Source organism: Sminthopsis crassicaudata, chromosome 3 (assembly GCF_048593235.1).
Source record: "Sminthopsis crassicaudata isolate SCR6 chromosome 3, ASM4859323v1, whole genome shotgun sequence".
Lineage (NCBI taxonomy): Eukaryota > Metazoa > Chordata > Mammalia > Dasyuromorphia > Dasyuridae > Sminthopsis > Sminthopsis crassicaudata.
Window position 1 is genome coordinate 327146860 of NC_133619.1, and position 10366 is coordinate 327157225.

The 10366-nt window shown below is 38.8% G+C and overlaps 1 protein-coding gene across 1 annotated transcript; it reads left to right on the plus strand.

Annotated features, from left to right (window-relative positions):
* The first annotated feature begins 614 nt into the window (after positions 1 to 614).
* Positions 615 to 8916, plus strand: ADPRH (ADP-ribosylarginine hydrolase). Its single transcript, XM_074301317.1, has 4 exons — positions 615 to 872; positions 4450 to 4795; positions 6044 to 6404; positions 7526 to 8916. Exons 2-4 carry the CDS (start codon positions 4483 to 4485, stop codon positions 7935 to 7937), a joined length of 1086 nt encoding a protein of 361 aa, XP_074157418.1. The 5' UTR covers positions 615 to 872; positions 4450 to 4482; the 3' UTR covers positions 7938 to 8916.
* The last annotated feature ends 1450 nt before the right edge of the window (positions 8917 to 10366 follow it).

Consider the following 10366-nt stretch of genomic DNA (forward strand, 5'->3'; position numbering starts at 1 on the left):
CATCCACATTCAGAGACAGAATTATGGAGACTGAATTCAAATCAAAACTACTATTTTTGCTTTTTTTTTCTTTTGTGTGGTTTTTCTCTTTTGTTTTGATTTTTTCACATGATAAAATGACTATATATATATATATATATATGCTATAAGCTATATCAGATTGCATGCTGTTTTGGAGAGGAGATAAGGAGGAAGAAAAAAATTTGGAACTAAAAATCTTACAAAAGTGAATCTTGAAAACTCTTTACATCTAACTGAAAGAAATAAAATACTATTAAGGGAAGGGGGAAAAAAGAATAAAAGTAGAATTAATTCCCCAACAGCGCTCAACAATACTTTCCCCCAAGAGAAAAAAGAATATGAGAAAAATCATAAATCCTTTTAAAAAAATGTTCTTGCAGAGAGAAAAAAAAAAAAAGCCAATGGAAATGAGCAAACAATAAACACTTCAATAAAGGGGGGAGGGGGAACAACCAATACCAAAACATTAACAAACAAACAAAAAATCATTCTCCCGTCCTCCTTTTATCCATTTCACGTCCCTTTTGCAGAGGACCTAAGGGGCAGGATAGTTCGTATCCAGTATTTTTTTGTTGAGAGGATTCAATCAGCCCGCCCCGCTCCGTCCGCCTGCCTCCTTAAAGGGCGCGGCTATCCCGGGTATGAATCTTTTCTCTTTGCCCTTGTTCCCGTCTGGGCAGACCCACAGCAGGCCGGAAGACAGCTCTGGGTAGAGTGGCCGTTGCCTCTGACCTGCAAGCGCTTTTGGCCTTCATCACGATTGGATAATCCCTCTAAGCCGAGCCGGATCCAAGGCCAGAGCCAAGAGAGCTTTCTCTTTCTGAACCCCACGCTCGGCTTGAGAAGTGAAGGTATGGGGGGAAAGGGGAGTTTATCCCCCCGTGGACTCCTTGGCACAGAAACGGGGCACAACCAAGAGTGGATTTCCCCAGGGCTCCCTGTCGCCAGCAGTTAACTAGCTGGGTGGGTGCTGGGTTCCCGATCATAGGCTGAGTGGTTTCTGTTTCCTTACGTTTGGAGAAGGACCCTGAGCATAGTTGGTTCCGAAACCGCAGCGTTGGGCTAGGATTTCCTGACGGCCTTTGCCAAAGTCCTGGATGAGGCGAGTACCCGCACCCAGCTTCGCAGTTTTGTTTCTCACCCACAGTCCTGGACTATCAGGAAACCACCGTCTGGGCCTTATTTTAGAACATTTGATTTCATTGCTGTGAAAGTGAAGGGGTCCTCAACACTGCTGGTGTATTTCAAAATCATGCACTACACATGAGAAATCTCTTTGTAGGCACAAGTTAGAAAAGCAGTAAGAAATTGCTGTCAGGAAAGGTTTGGATTCAAATCCCGATTGTGAGGCTAATTACTAGTTGCATAATCTCGAGCAGGTTACTTAATATCTTTGAAACCTCATTTTTCTTATCTGTAAAATGGGAATAACCCTCCCTTTTTTACTGAAAGAGAGAAAAGAGAGTCTGAGGCCCTGGCTTGAAATTCTGACTCGCCACTTACAGCTTATGTGACACTGGGGAAGTTACTTAAGATTTCTGGGCCTCAGTTGCCTCATCTGTGAAATGAGTAGGTTGGATTGTATGATTCTATGACCTTTCAGGACCTCAGTTTCCTCATCTGGAATAATAATAATAATAGTTAACATTGACATTGAAGTTTGCAAAGCATATTACAAAAATTCTCTTGTTTGATCTTCATAGCAACTGGTGAAGTGAGGTTGTTCAGTCCTGTCCAATGAGATAATTTTAATAATAAATAACAAATTAGCTCCTTGCAAACTTTGAAAGGATATGTTCAGTCATTTCAGTTGTGTCCAACACTTTGTGACCCCATATGGGGTTTTCTTGGCAAAGATGCCAAAATGGTTTATTTTCTTCTCTAACTCATTTTACAGATGAGGTAGACAGGGTTACATGACTTACCCAGGATCACAAAGCTAGTAAGGATCTGATGTCAGATTTGAACCCAGATCTTCCTGACTTCAGGCCTATCATTCTATTCATTACCCATCTAACTGCCTTGAAAAGCTATATAAATGTTAATTATTATTTTTATTATTAGTATTATAAATGTGACAAAACCCATCTTAAATATGTGATGATGTTAATGGTTAAATGACCAATGATTATGAAAGAAAAACCCATATCAGGAAAGGTGGGGTAAAGGCTCTGAAAATTCCCAGAGGAAAGCACCAAGAAAATGGAAACTCACACAATCCCTGGAGGAATTCACCAAGATAAGCAAGAGTATTTAAAGTATTAAAAGACCAATAGTTTTATAGTCAGAAGATTAGAAGGGATCTTAGGGATCATTGAATGCGATGAGAACAAAGATTGTGACTGGCCTGTGGTCACAGGGAGGTATAAAAGCTAGAATCAGAATTTGAGCTTAGGTCCAAATCCAATAACTCAACAAGTATTTATTAAGTGCCTATTATGTGTTAGACATTGTCCAAAAATGAGAGAGGTACAAAAAAGAGCAAAAACAGTCCCTAACCTAAAGGAGTTTATTTTTTTTAATGAATAAAAATCTATTTTCTTTCCCTTTCTACCCCCACTGGAAAAACAAAAAACAAAACAAAACAAAAAGCCCAATAAAACAAATTCCTATCTTGATCATGCCCCCAAAATATGTCTCAACTGAAGTTTGAGCCCATTATATCTATCAGGAGATAAAGAGCAAAGCAAAAGAGTACACATTCTAATATGAATTAGATATGTATCGAGCACTGGACCTAGGATCAGTCTCAGAAATTTATTACATATGTATCCATGGACAAGTCACTTAAGTTCTATTTGCCTCAGTTTTCTCCATTGTTCAATGGGAATAATAATATCCGTCTCCCAGTGTTGTGAGAACCAAATGAGATGATGATTGTAAAATAATTAGCACAGTGCAGTTAGTGATAGACTGAAACTCAGAAGAGAGACTAGGGTAAGATTAGGTGTAGGTATGCACATACACATATATACACCCATATATGTTTATATAAGTGCATATATGTGTCTATGTATGTATTGTATGTACAAAAATTTATTAAGCATCTCTTATGTACCAGGCACTGTCCTAAGAACTGGGGATACAAAAAGAGGCAAAAGACAGACTCTTCCCTCGAGAAGTTTACAATTTAATGGGGTAGAAAACATGGAAGCAAATATACACAAAGCAAACTATATACAGGATAAATAAAAAATAGTTAACAGAGGGAAGGCACTGTAATTAAAAGAGGTTGGGGAAGGCTGCTGATAAAAGATGGAATTTTAGTTGGGATTTAAAGGAAGCTATGGGGTCTGAAAGCATTGCAAAGGAGGGAAAGGGTGTGTGTGTGTGTGTGTGTGTGTATCTCTATTTGGAAATTATCTGCATTAGAAAAAAAAAAAAAAAGCAAACTGGGGCAGCTAGGTGGCGCAGTGGATAGAGCACCAGCCCTGAATTCAGGAGGACCTGAATGTGGTCTCAAATATTCAAATGTGGTCTCAGACACTTAACACTTCCTAGCTGTGTGACCCTGGGCAAGTCACTTAACCGCAGCCTCAGAAAAAAAAAAAAAAAAGCAACTCCCCCTCCTGGAGTTGATAAAATCACTGAGTGAGTTAGTTATTTAGAATGAAGTGGGACCAGGACAGAGCCTTGGGGGACTATTCAGTTGTTTCAGTTGTGTCAGACTCCATGACTCCATTTGGGATTTTCTTGGCAAAGATACTGAAAAGGTTTGCCATTTCCTTATATATACACATACACATACACACACAAACACACACACACACACACACACACACACATATATACACAAACATACATACATACACACATATATACAGATGTATATATACATATACACACACACATACAAGAGGTAGTTCTGGCAAAGAGAAAGGTTGCCTTTTCATCAGACACTAGAGTGAAGGAAACTTGGGGAGTGAGATGGCTTTCAAAAAAAACTTTTGGGGGTGAATTGTCTTTAGCTAAGCTAGTGAGGGAAGTATGTAGTATCAGAGGCTTGAAGTATGGAAAGGTTTTCGAACAATCTCTGTAGTTATTTGAATAGTTCTAGGAATCAAGGCTAAAGGTAGTCTTAGATAAACATACATTCTGTGCCTATTGTATATGGAATTTTGTTCTGGAGACTAATGAAAACATAAGCTGGAAGAAACAGGTCCTGCCCTCAAGGAACTTACAGATGAAACAATACTGATAACTATAGTATAGAATATCACATATAAACTACAAGTGTATTAGGAGGATACAAAGCAAAATGCTTATGAGTTCTGAGTACAGTAAGACTAGGTATAGTGACCTAAGAACATTCTGAAGGTCTAAGTAAGCCAAATTGAAAGGAGAATCTTATTTGACTTTATCAGGTCTCTTATAGAGTTAAACTTGACATTCACAGATGTTATATTCTCTTCCTTTGTATGTTTACAGATTTTCTCAAAGGGGACCTATTTGGGATACACAATGTGCATAGCATTATTAGAGAGATACATGGCTGCCATGGTACTAAGTGCAGTAGGTGACTCCCTGGGATATTTCAATGGGAAATGGGAGTTCCTCTTTGATGGTGAGAAGATCCATCAACAGCTTGCTGAACTTGGAGGATTGGATGCCATCAATATTGAAGGCTGGAGAGTCAGTGATGACACAGTGATGCACTTGGCAACGGCAGAAGCCCTCATTGCTGCTGGGAAAGAAGAGGACTTGACCCGGGTGTATTCCCTCATAGCAAGACACTACAAGGAATGCATGAATGACATGACTGGCCGAGCTCCAGGTAATCATCATTTTAGGGACTGGCAAATCAAGTGTGTGTTACGGGAACTACCTGCTAGTGGCTGCTGAGGATCTAATTCTGACCAACAGAATAGATCCCTTCATGTGAGGGGATGATAATGATACATCAAGGAGACTGAAGGGCAATTGCATTCTCTGATTTCTCTCCTCTCCCCTCTTGTCTCCAATTTATTTCATTTCCAATCCACAAGCAACATCTGCCTCAATAAAGGCTGATTTGCAGTTTCTTCATGTATGTTATGATTCACAGCTGTGGGGGCTTTCAGAGAACTGTCCCACCCCGTCCCTTAATGGTACAGTCCCCTTTAACCTTTTACAAGCTTTCTGAGTTTTTCACTTAGGTGTAGCCCTTAACAAGTGTGGTTAGGTGAAAGAGAATTGTGTTTGAATTAGATTGGGATATAGAATTTTCTTCTGGACTTTCAACCATTACCAGTCTATTTTGTAAAATAGTGGCAAAATGTAAGACCTGTGGATTGGAGTCAGAGGATCTTGTTTCAAATCTTCCTCTGCTTCTTTGGGCCTAAGTGACCTTAAGCCAATCATTTAACTGCCCTGGATCTTACTTTTCTCATTTATACAATAAAGGATTGGACTAAATGACTTCTAAGGTCTCTTTCAGTTCTAAATCTACCATCTTGAAACCTTAGAGGGATTAATACAGTCCACTTTTCCTTGTAGTATTCGAATCTAATAGTCTGCCACTCTTGCCAAGGAGAGGTATTTCCTATTTCTGGAACCCTATCTCCCTTCATTTTCCGATGGTTTGTCAAGGTCACATAGATGGTAACATTCCATATCTTGCACCAACTCTACTAGATATATCCTCTTTGATGTCTCAAGAGTGAACTCAAATCTATCCTCAACACTTATAAGCTATGTGGCCTTGGGCAAATCCCTTAACCACTATCTGCCACAGTTTCCTCAATTATAAAATGGGGATGATAACAACACCTCCCTTCCAGAGTAGTAGTGAAAGTCAAATACAGTAACATTTTAAAAAAATAATAAAGTAACATTTGTAGCACAGTGCCTGGATTATTATAGACCCTGAATAAATACTTATTTACTTTCTCCCCCTCCTACTTTTATAAAAGAGACTGGGGAAATGTGTGTTATGTGCCCAAGTTAATTAAGCTTTACTATACATGCATCCTTGGAGCTGGGGCCAAACTAATCAAGCTGAGTTTCACCAGTCCATGGCTGGCACTGATACATTGCCTTACAGGTGCTGCTAGTGAGAGCAATGCTTTGAAGCTGAAGCCAGATGAACCCAATGGATGGAGGATTCCATTCAGCAAAAAGGAGGGGGGCTGTGGTGCTGCCATGCGTGCCATGTGTATCGGACTAAGGTTCCCACACCCTGAACAACAGGACACTCTGATCCAAGTGAGCATTGAAAGTGGCCGCATGACCCATCACCATCCCACCGGCTACCTTGGGGCTGTTGCCTCTGCTCTTTTTACCTCTTATGCAGTGAATGGCAAACCCCCTCAAGAATGGGGAAGGGGATTGATGGAGGTGCTACCAAAAGCCCAAAAGTACATTGACCAGGCTGGCTATTTTGTGAAAGAGAATCTTGAATCCTGGTGAGTCTAATGCTATTTTTGGTTTATAGTATACCTTGGTCATACGATGGGATTAATAACTGTTTTTTCCAACCCGTGGCTTAGAGAGAAGCCCTCAATAGGTATCTTCTCCTTTCTCTCCTCATTCACTTAAGTTTTCAGGTTTACTTGAAGTTAACAGCTACTTGAAAAGTTGGCTCTATTGGGAGATATCTTGGTTTGAATATCATCCCTAATGTTCATACTCAAAATCCATAGCCTATGATAATCAGGATGGTCCAAGTGAACATACAAATAATCAATCTAACTCCCCCTCATTATTTGCTTTCTAGCTTTCATTTGCCAATGAGAGGCATCTACACACAGTAGTGATTTTTTATTTTAGTGCAAATGCAAAGATGTACTATTTTCTGTCTTCCCCATGGATCCCTTGATCCATGATGCTAATGCATTGCAATACTTAGTGATGATCCTTGAGAGATGATTTTTTTTCCACTTGATATTTTGATAATGTAGGAAGTCACTTGGAAAGCAGCCACATAACTTCCTTTTTCCTCTGTATTCTAGAGGTCACTCCATGCTGCCATTCTTAGAATAAGAAAGGCACAGGTAGATTTTTCCTGAAGACTCCTGTAGTTGTGGTTATGTGTTTCATGTTCTCCTTTAAAAGGTGAAATTTTGCATAATGCTCCTTCCCTCCCAAATCCATCCATGAAGATCTGAGTTCTTCCCATCATGCTGTTTATTCATATCAATCTAACTATCTATTTAGTAGAAAAAGTACTTTGTTTGGGGCCAGGATTTTTGGGTTGACACACAACTCTGATATTGTTTATGATCATAAACAATTCACTGATTCTCCTTAAGTCCCATTTTCCACATTTGTAAAATGGGGTGAATGCTACCTGCACTAGTACCTATCTCACAGAATTGTTGCAAGGAGAGTGTTTTCCAAATCCTAATTAAGTCTCTTAGAAATGTTACTAATTTTAATTTTTATTCCTGTAAGCTGTTTGCTATCAGTTTGCTAATTTCCTTAGTAAGGCATCTGCTTTGGCTTTCTACTGTGGATTGCTAACTTTGGGATTTACAGTTTACTGCACATTCTCCCCCCAACCTTTTTTTTTTTTTTTTGGCTACAGGGATTATTTCAAAGATCAATGGGAAAAGTACTTGAAACTTCGAGGGATTTCAAATGGTGGACCTCCTATTTTTCCAGAGTCCTTTGGTGTGAAAGAGAGAGATCAATTCTATAAGTCAGTGAGTTATTCTGACTGGGGAGGCAGTAGTGGACATGACGCCCCCATGATTGCCTATGATGCCATCCTTGCTGCCGGAGATTCTTGGAAGGAACTTGCCCACCGAGCTTTTTTCCATGGTGGGGACAGTGACTCAACAGCTGCCATTGCTGGCTGTTGGTGGGGGGTTATGCATGGATTTAAAGGGGTTAGCCCCTCCAACTATAAAAAAATAGAATATAAAGATAGATTGGAGAAAGCAGCCAGGGCTTTGTATGCTCTCCAGTCAAAAGAAAGTTCGACAATTAACCTTTAGGAAAAACAATGTTCTTTCCTAATTAGTTATAACTCTTTGTTAAGAGAGAATGGCCTTTCACATAATGGACACTTAATAAATGTTTATTGACTGATTGATTAACAATCCTGCCTCACTTTTTCCAAAGCTGAGGTTTAACTAAATAGTCAAGGAATTTTAAAGCATTAAGTTGCATTACTTTTGGAAGATTGTTTATGCCCATTTTTTTCCCTGGAGCATATGCAATCCTATACCAGGCTCCATATTGTCATTACTCGCTCTCATTGTTTTCTTAATTAATTTATTTATTTTTAATACACATTGCTTTATGAATCATATTGAGCGAGAAAAATCAGAATAAAAGGGAAAAATCATGGGAGATTATTAAAAAAAAACAACAGAAAAAAGAAGTGAACATAGCATATGTTTATTTACACTCAATTTCCACAGTTTTCTTTCTGGATGCAGATAGAGTTTTCTATCCAAAATCTATTGGGATTGCTTTGAACTGTCATTGCTCTCTTGAGCTCCAAAAGTAACATAGTTGGAATTGAAAGTAATCTGATCTAGTGTTTCAAGAGAGAAAGCAGAGGCAGTAAGATCTTACCCTTGCCTTCTTTGCAAATCTCACTTTTTGTCAACTGCATGTTTCAAGTGAAAGAGACAGAGAAATGAGGTGGGAGGGAAAAGGAGGGAGAGGAACAGAGCTAACATAAAAGCACAGAATCAGTATTTTGAATTTCAAGGGTCCTCAGACATCTATTTACCTAGAGATATGTTAATATATCTATTCACTTAGGAGTATATTAAGCTTGAAGAACAAAGGGCAAAACAGGTGAAACCAGCCATGATTTTGTTTAAATAGCCTGAGTGGTTGCTGAATAATACCAGTGGCAGGTACTGGATGATAGGATCTGTGCCCTTGTGCTGTACCTCAAAATTGACTTTTGCTTGGTTTCAGGCCACCATTAAAATGTTTGCAGTGGCAGAAAACATCAAAGTTTCTTTGTTTCGAGTGGCTTTGTCTATTTCCTGACAGCAGGGTACATGTTCCAACTATCCAATTACGCCTACCAAGACATGAATCGGAACTGTCTTTTAAAAGAAAGGGCACCAGATCAGAGAGTCCACTCATCTTTGATTTAAGTCTGTATAAATGTGGTCCATATGTACACTGTTTTATCATTTGAGGCAATAAACTTTCAATGTGCAGATGGAGGGAGAAACACAAAATAAAGAAAAAATTAAATCTCAACTGATCTTGGGATGTCATGCTGATTAGACTAGTGACCAACAAATACAAGGAAGAGAGAGAATGTCAAGAGTATTTTTATCTATGGAGGACATATGTCACTGCTGTTTTGCTTCTGTAACCACATTTGCATATGTGCGACAGGCGCTTGGAAATGCAAAATTATGGTGAGATAGATTCCCCTGCCCTCATGAAGTTTAAAACCCAATAGCATGTGAGCTGACAGAGGAATTTCTTCAACCATGCTTGTTCAAGCTCATCATATACTGCTTTATGTATTTTGAAGCAAAGCATGTATAGAACTCTGATTGTTGTTTGCAGTTGCTGAGTGCATCCAAGAGAGTTGGGAATGAAATGACACTTTCTGGGCATTCATTCATAACAAAATATTTTGGCCTGCAGCATTTTCATAGACCCCATGCACATGTACCTTTCTTGTTCCCATCAGTTTCACCGGACCATACCCACTTCTTATTACTCACCCTCTGTCTCACAAACATAGACAATGTCTCACTAAAACATTTGCCAGCTACAAGATTCTATGAAGAAGCTTTAATGTTCCATGGAACAAAAGAGACTGGAAAGGATATCTATATTTGTGTTTCAAATTTCCTTCAGTGTGTTTTGATTTCTTTGAAGTTCATGAGTATATGGGTCATCCTCACTAGGTACGAACCCCCACGTGTTCCAGAGGCTCATCTTTAATCCCAATTTCAAATCTAACCTTGAAGAACTAGAACTGAAAGTGTTAAATCCATTCTTTGATCTGTGTCCAGGCCTGTGATTTTGCTAAGTTCAGATCTAGGGAGCTTGGTCTTTAATGAGATATCTCCCTTTTCTCACATATTTTGGTTCATTGAACTGCCTACTTCCATACCACGAGAGTTAATTTTTATGTAAGACACTCATCTAGGGCTTTTCCAAAGAGAGAGAGTAAAAAAAGTACATCAAGTACCAAATGAATAAGGTATAAGATAAGTAACTTATTGGTCCACACATTGAACAGAACAGGATTGATTTTTTTTTTATTATATATATATATATATATATATATATATATATATATATATATATATATATATATTTTATAATATTATCCCTTGTATTCATTTTTCCAAATTACCCCCCCTCCCTCTATTCCCTCCCCCCGACGACAGGCAATACCATACATTTTACATGTGTTACAATATAGTCTAGG

Excerpts from the sequence above, each read along its gene's own strand:
- ADPRH (XM_074301317.1), top strand. The coding sequence starts at position 4,483 with ATGTGCATAGCATTATTAGAGAGATACATGGCTGCCATGGTACTAAGT. Across the intron at positions 4,796-6,043 it reads CATGACTGGCCGAGCTCCAG|GTGCTGCTAGTGAGAGCAAT; the intron begins GTAATCATCATT and ends ATTGCCTTACAG. Across the intron at positions 6,405-7,525 it reads AAAGAGAATCTTGAATCCTG|GGATTATTTCAAAGATCAAT; the intron begins GTGAGTCTAATG and ends TTTTGGCTACAG.